The 13,776-nt window shown below is 30.5% G+C and overlaps 1 protein-coding gene across 1 annotated transcript; it reads right to left on the minus strand.

Annotated features, from left to right (window-relative positions):
- Positions 1-7,144: 7,144 nt before the first annotated feature.
- On the minus strand, positions 7,145-8,412 carry LOC135958625 (uncharacterized). The gene is made up of 2 exons (XM_065509519.1): positions 8,334-8,412; positions 7,145-7,521 (listed from the first exon to the last, which is right to left on the minus strand). The coding sequence occupies exons 1-2, from the start codon at positions 8,410-8,412 to the stop codon at positions 7,145-7,147; spliced, it is 456 nt and encodes a 151-aa protein (XP_065365591.1).
- Positions 8,413-13,776: the final 5,364 nt, after the last annotated feature.

Consider the following 13,776-nt stretch of genomic DNA (forward strand, 5'->3'; position numbering starts at 1 on the left):
TTTGAATTTTTAACACTGCGATCTTTGATATTTTTTACATTACTCCGAAAATTTACCTTAAACCTTTTGGAAGTAAACAATTTTATTTACACAATTTTAAGGACAATATCTTTGCATTTAAAATGGGATCAAAAATTATATTGGACTTTGAGTAGTTTCAATATTATGGGCAATTATGTGTATAAAATTTTATACAATCGTAACAAATTTTCAAATCGCGATATTTTTGAAGTGGAAAGGGTTTCCGATGATTGATTTGAGGAACCCTGTTAAATGTTAAATTTTTATTTATTTTTCTAATAAAAACTTAACTTAAATTTAACTTATTTGAACTATAAGTGCATTTTTAAATTGTCCAGTTATTTTTTAAAAATCCAGGTAAATTTTTCTTATGGTCCAGTTATTTGACTTTTGCTATCTGGTAACCCTAGCCCATACACAGAAAAAAGTTTCAACATAAATATTATGATTTGATTTCAATTCATAACATTTATTAATACTTTCTTAAATAGTATGATTTTTTTCATATTTTATGTTTTCAAACTAAATTTAGAAGGCTTGGAAAAAATACGCCCATGTTCTGGAAAAGACAGCGTTTTCAAATCGCTTACGGTTTGAAAAACGCAAAACGCATTTCATCATGTTCTGAAAACCAATGCAATTTATTATAAAATACTAGCTGATCCGGCAAACGTTGTTCTGCCGTACAAATTATTTCTAGTGAATATTTTGGTTGTTAAATAAAAAATAACGAATGTATTCTAAGTGAATTTGGCATTATAGGTATTTTTGATGCCAAATGAAGAGAAATACAAACAAAATTTTTGGCGAAAAATATTAAAAAAAATGGGTGGAATAGGGACATCCTAATGTCCTAGCGGTATGAAATATAATATTCTCGTACCTACCAAAAATATATACAAAATTTCATAAAAATAGGTAAATATTGATATTTGGATATTGCTCATACAAAATACTAACATCTCGGCTAAAAAACGGGTGGGTGAGGGTCTGTGGATTAAAATTTGGGGTTATAGGTATTTTTTAATGCCAAATAAATAAAATGCGAAAAAAAAGCTTTTGGCCAAACAATTTTAAAAATTAATTCTGGATAGGGTCACCCTAATGACCTAGCGGTATGAAATATACTTTACGACCTATTCTCATACCTACCAAACATACATACAAAATTTCATAAAAATCGGTTGAGCCGTTTCGGAGGAGTTCAAACACTAACATTGTGACACGAGATTTTTATATATTAGAAGATTGTACCATTTATTTTTTAATAAAAAAAATTAAAAATAAAACATTTATGTTTGCTGCGGCTGCTGGGGCTGCTGCTGCAGTGGCTGCTGTTGCAGGGGTTGCTGTTGCAGGGGCTGCGGTTGCAGGGGCTGCTGAGCCATGTATTGTGGCACCGGCAGATAGTTCTGCATGTAGTATTGGGGCTGGTATGTATGACCAGCACCATCATACCCAGTCCCCTTCTTAATTTTTAAATTTACGATAATCTTCTGATGACAGTGGGGGCACTTCATGTTCTGAAATAAATAAATAAAAGTAGTATTAATAAAAAAATAAAAAATAAAAATAAACAAATTACTTACCATTTTAAATGTTTTCGGACAGGTGGACGGACAGCTGAACGGCTTCTATTCAAATGACGCTTTAGGGCGCCATTTAAATTAATACCAAGTTTGTAAAATTTTTAGTACAAATTTAAACTTGGTATTACTTATAAATTCAATCGATTCAATAGAACTTTTGTTTATAAAAAGTCGAACAGTCGATTATTTAAAAACTTCGTAACAGTGAATTACTAAAAATTATTCGATTTGGTAGCACCAAAATATTGTTAAAAACACTCATTACTCATCTGGCAGCACATGTATAAATTCTGCACAAAAAAGAGAAAACACTCAATTGTCTGCACAATTCGAGTAATATTCTCTCTCTTCATAATGAGTGGAAAAAGTAGTTTGATAAACTACTTTGTTATTTTCTCGTCCGCCAAAATTTTGCTTGTCGAACATTTTAGACGGTAACATAAAATTGTAAATACGACAGCAACTACGACAGCTATCGTTTTTCGACTACGCCAAACACAATAAGGGTGAATATTGCTTAACGATGTTAGCTTATATACATACATCCTGGATTTATTAACTTATTGTCCAATAATTAATATATTTCATTTTTTGAGTAATCCATGAACATATTGTCATTAAAATAAGTTTTGTATTTGTTTGTTTTTTTAATGAAAAATAATCTGAGATGGAAAAGTCAATATTTATAAAACATTTTTTTTAAGCTCGTTTAAAAATTAGTTTGCTAATAAAATTTAAATTATTGCTAAGTACAAACATTGTGGAATTTACTATCCTCCAAGTTTATTAGATATATATATGTATGTATATTAGAGTGACAATCAGTTAAAATTTTGAAGAGTGCCGGGTGGAATATTCTGACAATATATTCCTAAAAGTTATGTGCTGAAAATTTGAGCCAAATCGGACAACGATTTCTGGATGCGTTCAGATATATGCAAAATTTTACTATTTATATGAAATAAATAGGTGAAACTCGTTAACTTTCTGCATTGTTTTCTAGAAATATTAGATTTATTTATATAAATGAATATTACATTAAAATTTTTTTTGGAAATTAACCCTGTATATCCTTTGGGTCATCGCCAAAATTCGGATAAAATTAAAATTTTTCAGTTTTTGTAAAAATTTTGGTACTAAATAAATACTTTTGCATTTGAATGCAAACGAATCGAAATGTGTACGTTATTATCGTTGTAATGAGATATAAAAGACAAAATTTGGTTTAAAAATGTTAAAGTTATTACAAACTCTCCAGACCATTAACTTGTCTCAGGCCACTTGAACAAGAAAAAAGTGTCTGTCACCCTAATGTATATATGTATATGCACAGCGCATACTTTCGGGACATTTTTTGATCTACCGCATTCTTTGAAGACAGTCCAAAAAAAATCATATACATACCGCATATATCAAATGAAAGCCTAATATGTATTCTATGATGCATATGACAGGGGCCGAATTACCGCATTCGTGATCGAATGAACTATCGTATCGAAATATAATCTCGATATCGTAATTATAACAAAATGTACTAAATTTCGAATGCCGTAATTTCAAATAAGAATATTACGATCTAATTTACTCGATATCGAATGTGGTAATTCGGCCTCAGGGTTCGATCTATCGGTATATTTTTGAGAAAAATCTACTATTGTAAAAAAGTCAGTTAAAAAATCGCGCTATTTTAAATGATATATAATTTGTTTAAATCTTTAAGTGCTTATAACTCCTAAGCCAAATCTGAACAAAACTTTTACACCAAACATTTTTCTCGCCATTTCGTCTCCATTAAACAATTACTTCCAATTTCTTCTTTTGCATTACCAATATCTGATCTTTTTCTTCCTGATCCAGGTTTCATTTCAATGTGAAGATGAAACTTCTATGCTATTTTTTGAAAGTACATATTGGATTTTTTAGAAAAGCTTTAAATATGTGTTCATGTACTTTTTTGCATATATGTGAATTAATATCAACAAATAATTTGATTTATTAATAAAATTACCTTATAATAATTATAAAACAGGCTTCCAGAATTGGGTGGGCATTTTACTGCTACGTGTTTGCCATCGATTGCCCCCAAACAGTTAGGAAATTCCATTTTTCAAAAGAAAAGGCAAATCGATGCAATTCTTCTGGTGTTATTGGGGGAATTTCATCCTGCAATGTATGATATAAGGCACTGCAGACTTCGTCAATAATGACACCAAACTTTTGCTTGCTAATCCTATAGCAACTTGCAATGTGGCGCTGCAATGTCCCACAAGCTAAATATCTATCAAAAAAGTGTTAAATTATAAAACAAGAATACAAATGCATCAAATATACTTACTCCAATACAATTGCCAATTTGTGCGTTGGAGAAATACCATCATTAGGATGAGTGTTTCTCTTAGGGGTGAGCAATTCTTCCACTTTATGTAGCAGTTCAAAAAAAGTTGAGCTTTCCATATGGAAGTTTTCCTTGAACGCCTTTTGGTTTTTAACCATATCCTCAAAATATAAACAGAAGGCATAGTTTACCTTATTTATGAAAGAAGTAAGCTTACAAAGCATACTTACATCTGTCGCAGACCTTCCTTTCTGGTTTCTATCCTTGAGATAGGGACTTGTTCCAAGTCGTCGATCTTCCAAAAGTTATTCAGTAGCGACTGCAATATTCACTACTTGTGCCGCTGCCACACAATCAGCCAATAATATATTATTATTCATTTTAATTAAAAAAAAAAACACTGAATACTTTATATTATTAAAATTTTTAATTGAATTTTTATTTATTTATTTTATTTATTTTCACCATTTAAATAACATGGTTTTTGTTTACACTTGTAAAGCAATGAAGCATACGTTCAAGCAATAAAAGCGACAAACTTTGCAAAATCGCTAGATAGACTACATTTGTTGCACATCAAATTTTTCGCAAATATGAACAGAGTACCTAGCTTTAGATGTTAAATGAGTGATGCCATACTAAAACATTTTATAAAAGAATTAACAGCACACAAATATAACACTGTAATGTGTAGATCATTGCTTTTACCCATTAGTTACATATAGAGTTACCTACATTATCTGTGGTATACTTGTTTTTAGTAGATATTTATTTTTTTTAAATAAGTTTTATTGAAATATAAGTAAAGTATTTTATTAAAAAATATTTTTTTATACATATCTAACCTCGTATTCATAAAAACGTTTTAAATTTAACAAATAAATGTTTATTAGAATCTAATTTTTATTAAAAATTTATAATTGATAATTTTCATATTTTTTTCTAAAGGGATTTGAATTTTAAATTGTTAAATGCACAGTTTATAGGTAATTACTTTTATATATTTATATTATGTACTTGGTACCAATGCGAATTTATAGAAGGTAACCTTAGAAGAACAGTTGATTGTTTTTTTTTATTCTGTTGTTTACACAATTGAACTGTCAACAAACCCAAAAGAAAAAACAACAACAGGCTACTTTGACAGTTCAGTACATGCTACACTTGTTGTAGTTCTGTCGACATCTTCTATAAATTCGCGTTACTAGGTACTCTATACATATAAAAAATATCCAAGCGGTTATTATAACGGTATTTTTGTTTTGCCAAAATTTTACAAAACTTCTAGAAAATAAACCACGCATCATTCGTTATTCAACTATTGAACTATAAAGTAATAGGCTGCCCTTATGTGTGTTTAAAGTATTAACAACTGCGAAAGTATTTTTTATAATAGTAAATTTAAATTCTTTAATTATTAACAATTATTTAAAAAAAAGAACTATTACTTGTGTAAGTACAACCAATAGAAATTTTGTTTTTAAAAATCATGTCTGCTTAATTTTTTTTTGTGTTTTTAATTTACCAGATAAATTTAACAAAACCAACATAATATTCTTCACATTTTGGCTTAAATAACTGGTGATCATCTCAAATTATAGTAAGTATAATTTTTATATTTTACTTTTAAAGCAAAAAGTCTACAGTGGACTTTTTAAATGTAGTGCAACTTCGAAAATCCGGACACATTTACGGGTGTCATAGAATCCAATCACTGTTGGAATCGGTTTTGAAAACGACTTCTCGTGAAATCGAAAGTGTTATATTCAATCTAGAATTAAATTATTTATCGATTAAACAAAAAATTATATTGGATTTCATAATTAAAATGTAAATTTTTTGTCGTTTTCAAAATGATTCCTTCTATGATTGGATTCTATGACAACCCGATAGTTTTATGCATATGGGATTATGGAGTTGTCCGGACTATAGTAGCTCGTGGAAAAATCCACGTTAATTTTACATAAAAGAATTTCGCCTTTCCTATTAAAATTTCTGATGAAATTGAAATCGTCATATGGTCGTTTTTTGTTGCAAAAACCACGCTTCCTCTAATTTGGTTCTCACATTTAAAAAATCCCACGAAATCCATTTATGAGCTTTATGGTCCTTGGAAAGATCTTAAATAAATACGCTATGTGTTTTTTCAATCCTCTTAGTTTTTTTTTTAGATTTAAGGAGGTTTGTACACTTTTTTTTAAAATATCGGTTAATTTGTAATAAAATTCTGAATAAAATAAAAAGAACTTGGTAACAGTTATGTATCTTATGCCTGTAAAAAGTTACACGTGGGTTACAATGTTGGGTCATGTAGAAAGGGTCGTATTTTTAGGCTGTCCTAAAAAGTCCCCATAATTTTTTTATATAGAAACAAATATTCTTAATTCATCAGCGTGTAAAATAAAAGTTTGCTCATTTAAGCGGGAATAGGTCGTTCGATCCTATCCAAACTAGGCCAATTTAAACAAATTTTAGGTTTGAGTAAATTAGTCTAAACATACAAAGGACCAATCCTATAAAAAGCACAATATTTGTATAGCCCTACATGTTACATTTTGAAGAGCAAATAAAATAAATAAAATTATATACAGTGCCGGACTTAAATATTCACACAGCATACAGATTTATCTTTAATCTTCCATATTTTTTAAACGAAGGCCACAACTTTCGTACGGGTTTCAAAAAATATTTATTTACATATAACTTATTGAAATATATGGAAAAACTAAACATAAGTTGGAACATTTCAGAAAAAAAATTTAACTAATGTTTCGAAGTTCGATTTTAAGGGGACAAAAATATTCACACAGTCTCTAATTTTTAATAGGAATATAGTTTTTTTTAATAGTTTAATATTTTGTGGAGTAGCCTATATTTTTAATGACTTATTTTAATCGTCTTGGCATTGAATCGACCAATTGTTGGTGAAGTCAGCTCCAATATTTTGCCATTCTTGTAACAGGGCTTCTTTAAGTTGAGTCTTACTAATAATATGGTGCTTTCCTACACGTTCGGCCAATTTATCCCACAAATGGCACTATTCATATTCGGACGTCATGGGCAGTGTGTTTGGGGTCATTGTACTGTTGCAAATAGAAATGTTCCCAAGCTTTAACTTTAGAGCGCATTGTATTATTTCAAGTAAAAAAGTAAAAAATACAAAAGTAAAAAATAAAAAAATAAAAATACAAAATAAAGTTTAATAGTTTCTTCTCGGTAGAGGCGGAGGAGGGGCAGAATATTGCCGCTTCTTTGTTGTTGCCTCAAGTGGTTGAGGTGTTTGTTGTTGTGGAGTTGCTGGTTCTTGTTGTTGTGGAGTTGGTGGTGCTTGTTGCTGTTGTTTTGGAATTGGTGGTGCTTGTTGCTGTTGTTTTGGAGTTGGTGGTGCTTGTTGCTGTTGTTGTGGAGTTGGTGGTGCTTGTTGCTGTTGTTGTGGAGTTGGTGTTTGTTGCTGTTGTGGTGTTTTTTGCTGTTGTTGTGGTGTTTGTTGCTGTTGTTGTGGAGTTGGTGGTCTTGGTGTTTGTTGCTGTTGTGTTTGTGGTGGAGCTGCTGCTGTTCCTGGTAGTAGTTGAGGTGCTGCATGTGTAGGTGCTCGTTGTTGAGATTTTTATTTTTTAAATACAGCCTGCGTTTGGCCTTCTCCTTTTTTTAAGGACTGATGTTATTGTATAAAACAATGAAATGTACACTTTATCCAGAAATTTGTTCAAAGCACAATTTACCAATCAACACGGTTCAATACACATTAACAGTTCAAGACAACGACTGAGTATTGCCTCACACGACCGCTTTTTTTCTACAAAAATATGCATCTTTTAAAATGTATATAAATGGTTAAAATGGTGTTTTTTATTAATAGACTCCTTGAAACAAAATATCCCATAAATCGCTTTCAGAGTCCACAGACAACATGTGGGCTTGAAAATTGTTTGGACGATCAGCCCACTGCTGGCGCTATCCGTTGGACTGTTAATATACATACATATGTATTTACAAACCTTGTTTTCCGTTTAAATTTTTTTAATTCCTTTTCTCCATCCATTTTTATTATAATTTATTAATTTTTTTACTTTAAATCGTTTTTTTACAAATAACACAGAGAAAATACAGGTAACAAAACATATACAATGTCACTTAAAATCGTACACCATCGTAGTCAAATTTTATTCATTGGTTTTAGAAAGTTGATGTTTTGGAAATATTTTAAAATGCTATTTTTATCAGAAAATTCACTGTACATACATATGTATGCTGCATAAATGTCATCCATTTTTTGTCAGTTTGCATTTTATATAGGTCGATAAAGAAGACTTTGTTGCGTTGTAATATCCGAAGTTGTTCCGATCTAATTTTTCTGGCAACATCTTTGGATGGTACTTGATCATTACCTTGCAGTCTTAATTGCATTTTCTGTTGGCATAATTTTCCGTCATGCCAATTTGTGGCCTTTTGGTATTTTTTATTCATTTTGAAATAATCTTATTGCGAAAATTGTATGTGTTCATGATGTTAAAGGGATCTTATTTCTTGCACAATAGAAAAGGCACGCCCGGTACTTATAATTAGTCGGACAATGTTCTTTTCTGATTGAAGGTAAGAATGGTACTCAACAAAAACGCAAGGTACTTTCAATAAGTCTGGACAATGATCTTGTTGATTCTAAATAGTACTTAAATATACAGTGCCGGACTTAAATATTCACACAGCATCCAGATTTATCTTTAATCGTCCATATTTTTTAAACGAAGGCCCCAACATTCGTCGGGTTTCAACAAAAATATTTATTTACATATTACAGTTTGGAGAAGGCCAAACACTGAATTGGAAAAGTACAATGTAGTAAACACTGTCAAACATGGTGGATAAGGGGTCATGTTGTGGGGTTGTATGGCTGCATCTGGTGTAGGAAACTTAGTTTTCATCGACGGTTCAATGGACAAAACAGTGTACCTTAATATTTTAAAAGAAAACCTACTACAATACGCTCTAAAGTTAAAGCTTGGGAACGTTTCTATTTTCAACAGTACAATGACCCCAAACACACAGCCCATGACGTCCGAATATGAATAGTGCATCATGTTCCCCACATTCTCCCGACTCCTCCGCAATCACCTGTTATGAATACCATAGAATATCTGTGGGATAAATTTGCCGAACGTGTAGGAAAGCACCATATTATTAGTAAGACTCAACTTAAAGAAGTCCTGTTACAAGAATGGCAAAATATTGGAGCTGATGTCACCAACAATTGGTCGATTCAATGCCAAGACGATTAAAATAAGTCATTAAAAATATAGGCTACTCCACAAAATATTAAACTATTAAAAAAAAACTATATTCCTATTAAAAATTAGAAACTGTGTGAATATTTTTGTCCCCTTAAAATCGAACTTCGAAACATTAGTTAAATTTTTTTTCTGAAATGTGCCAACTTATGTTTAGGTTTTCCATGTATTTCAATAAGTTATACGTTAATAAATATTTTTTGTGAAACCCGTACGAAAGTTGTGGAATTCGTTTAAAAAATATGGAAGATTAAAGATAAATCTGTATGCTGTGTGAATATTTAAGTCCGGCACTGTATGTAATTGGTAGAAGTGGAAAAGGATTAATATTTCAGTGATATTAAATAATTTTATCAATTTTTCGTACGTCATTTCCCTAAAAACTAAAAAAAATATAATCAAATATTGGGTCTTTTCGACGATTGGAGATTTGCGTTTTTAGAATATTTTATTCAAACCTAAATTTTTTTTAAAAAATTGGACTAGCTTGGATAGGGTTGGGGTCCACTTAAATAAGCCTAATTTTATTTTATACCCTTAAGTTATCTTTCCGGATTATATATATAAAAATGATATATAGTCCTGAAGAATTTTTTTTGAAAAAAGTAAAAAATACTACCCTTTTAACATGTTCAACTTTGGATACGTGTAACATTTTTCAGAGATGAGGTAACTGTTACCTGAAACTGTACTGAAAGAGATCTTTTTAAGGTCTATTTATATTTTAAAGTTCAGCTCATTCATATAATTCATATAAAAACTCGCATATTTTTGTTTTCTTTTTTCCTTTTAAATGATTTTTATAAAACTTGCTTTTCTTGTTTAAATCATTTTTCTAACTGTTTCAGTTTTTAAGTAGATTTTAGAAAAATCATATACATTTTTAAAATAATAATTTTGCTCATTCATTTATTTAATTATTATTTTGTTTTATTTATAAAAGCGACTTATTGTTTTTTTATTTTTTTATTTCAGATGTTTTCGCTTGTAAAATTTCACAACGAAGAGTTGTCAATTGTAGAGTCAAGATACGTAAAGCAACACCAAAAATACGCTTGTGTAGTTAAATGCAAGGGAGGAAAATATTCCGCGTTCATCATTTCCCAAAAAGGTCAGATGATTTTAGTCAAACAAAATTATTTGTCGGTAAACAAAATATTTTCTTAATGTGAAAAAATATATAATTTGATCTTGCAAATCTTTTTAGGGTTAAGGTACTTATTTCGAATCAAGGCGTATTAACAAGGTGAGTGCGTCCCGGCAACAAATACAACAATGCAAAAACAACAGACAATTTGTTTTTGTTAAAATGTACGGTAAATGTCAAAATCAAGGCGAATTAAAATATTACTATGTTATTTACAATAACAAATGTAAACATAAACAAAGTTTGACATATAGTGTACATAAAACCACAGCGAATGAAGAAACAGCTGATTTTATGCACTCACCTTGTAAAGCAATTAACCTTCGCTTTACCAATACCCACCCGGGTGACCACATCGTTTTTATTGGTTTAATATTTTTTTTAATTTTGTTTCGATTTAAATGAAATTTATACTCACTGAACAAATTTTAAGGTTCTATAAAATTTAATAGAAACATAAACTTTTTATAAGGTTTTTTAAATTTTTTAAAATTTCATTCGTCGCATATATTTATAAAAGTGTAGTGTCACCTGGGTGGGTATTGGTAAACCATGTACATAAAAAACCTTTGGTAAAGCGAAGGTTAATTGAATAAAGTTTTGATGAATTTTGTTATCATATATTGAATTTAATTTTTCACATTTTGTTTGACCATTCAATAAATGAAGTCTTCTTCTTCACATAAAAGTCATTCAGCATAGTATGACATACTGGGTGAAAAACTAATTGAAGACATGAAGTCAATGTTGCGATTTTTGCATTTTTATGCGATTTATATTTTTATACGCTTCACATAGTCTGATGTTTCATTATTTTTTATACATAGTCATGGAATTTTTCTATTCACAAAATTTAAAATTGCTCAAATGTATTGAATATTTATTGTATTTGTACAGATTGAATTTGAAATCGAAGAAAATAGTTTAGACATACATAAATAGTATGATTTGATTGCAATTAAAAATTAATTCTTAAACAGTATGATCTGTTTAATTTTTTTTTACTGCAGAAGAAGAATATGTCTAATAATATTTTTTACTTTTCTGATTTTATCATAAACAAATTGTTATTCTAAATCTTTAGATAATACAATTGAATTCCAATTATTTAAAAATGTATGTAAACAATATAAACATTTCCGTAAAATTTTATAATATTTGTGAACATGTTCTTATTCTGAATGAATAATGAATTTCCTTTTTCAACCAAATTGTCGATTAAATATATGTATGTAGTTCAATTCACGATAATTCTTTAACACACAGAATTTTATAATTTTATTTCAGACTTCTAGCTCATTTTAATTTCCGATTATTACAATAAAATTCCAAAATTGTTTATTAAGTACAATTATACCTACAAATTTTAATATAATTTAATTGCAAATGAATTGCAAGATCAAATAAAAAATTACACAAAATGGATGAAAATATTTGCTGTTTAGTGGTCACACATTGGTCACATTACAAGAATGTTTTCTTATCGGCAAATAAATTTGTTTGACCAAATTCAGCTGTTTCTGTTCTTGTTATGTTTCATGTTCAAACTAAAAGTACTGAAATTTCACAATTCTTTTAATTGTAAAGCAAAATCTACTAATATTTTAATATCTAGAAATGTCTTCATTATTGATGAAAGAAATTAAAGTTTTTTTTGCAGCTTTATTTAATAATTATTTAGAAAAAATATTACCATAAATGTGACCACAAGACAAATATATTTTCCCCTTCGTGTGTTTGATAGTATTTCGGTGTAGTTTGATTAAACAAATATGGTAAATAAATGTGTACAGTGTGACCACAAAATCAACCCATGAATTATTTGATGTAGTTTTGATCAAACACATGAAACATCTTGTGTCAAATAAGAAGGAAGGGTCAGACTACGTGGTAAACTTGGTAGAACTGTTAGCGTGTTGCTTTGTCCAATGAGCGTAAAAGCCATCGAACTAATTTTAAAATATAGAGCAGAGGCAGGGATAACTAATTAGAACAAATATATATTTAGTAGACAAACAACTTCAAAATTAACCAAACCATACTGCCGAGCTTGCCCGTTATTAAAAAAGTTTTCAGAAGAATGTGGTGCGAAAATTCCTAAAAGCCTTAGAGGAACAACATTAAGGAAGCATATAGCTACGCATACATCATTGCTAAACATTGAAGAGGTATCAGTTGACAGACTTGCTAATTTCATGGGACATCATAAGGATATACACAAAAGCATTTATCGAATGTCGATTCCAGTTGCTGAAATAATATGCGTTTCTAAATTGTTAATGGCTGCTGTAGGGGATGATGATGAAGTGGAAAGTGAGAACATAAAAGACAACATTGATGACCATATTGATAATCCAGAAAACAATATTGATGACAGAGAATACAATATTGATGACTTAGAAGATACCAAAGGAAATTCTAAATCAGAGGAAACTTTGTTTGAAGACAGCAAAAATTCAAGTTCATCGTCAAACAGAAAACGTAGAAGTAGTGAGTATTTTTATTAATTTGAACATGTACTTCGAAGTGTTCGACACCATTAACAGAAATTTATAGATATTTCATTATTTTGCAGTAATTTTTTATTCAGCTAATTTTTAATTAACAATGTTTTATTATGATACATACTTTTATTCTATTTAAATTTTTTTTATTAGCTTCTCCATTTGGGAAAACAAAGCGATGCATATGGAGTAACGATGAAATGGAAGCAGTATATGAAGTATTTGGCAATCTGCATAAATTAACAAAACTTCCGTCTCTAGCAGAATGTCTAAAAGCGATTCGCCAGTGGGTTACCACTCACTCATCTTCGTATATTGACGTGTTTATGACTTCTGTGGATATGGTTCCTATATTGACGGGAAGTGGACTCAGGACGCTTGATTTTGAATCGGACCATAGGGCGGTGGAGGCTGTCTTTGGTATAGGCGACTGTGTTGGACGTATTAGACGTATTAGACGGACAAGATTTGACTTTGACAGAATGGACCAAGTACGTTTCAATGGGATATTATCTGAACAACTGTCCGGATGTATGCTTCCTACGGATGTGAATGTGACTGAGGTTGATATTGATCAATGTGTCGAGTCAATGAGTGTGGCCTTTAGGAACGCCATGGACGCTTCCATTCCTAGGGTTCCTGTTGGTAATAGGGGACTGGTTAGACTTCCACCGTCTATTTTGCGGTTTATCGCCGAGAGGAAGAGACTGCGTCGTTTGGCACATAGGTGTGAGGAGCCTTTACGTTGCGATACCCTAAGAGCCGACATCAGGAATCTGGACAGGATAATCAAGGGGGCAATATCCGTGCATGAACGACATTGGACGGAATTCTTGGGGAACACTCGACTCAATAACAGGACGTACCGGACAGTTAAGGCTGCTGCTGGACTGAA

The sequence above is a fragment of the Calliphora vicina genome, chromosome 4 (assembly GCF_958450345.1).
Source record: "Calliphora vicina chromosome 4, idCalVici1.1, whole genome shotgun sequence".
NCBI classification, from domain to species: domain Eukaryota; kingdom Metazoa; phylum Arthropoda; class Insecta; order Diptera; family Calliphoridae; genus Calliphora; species Calliphora vicina.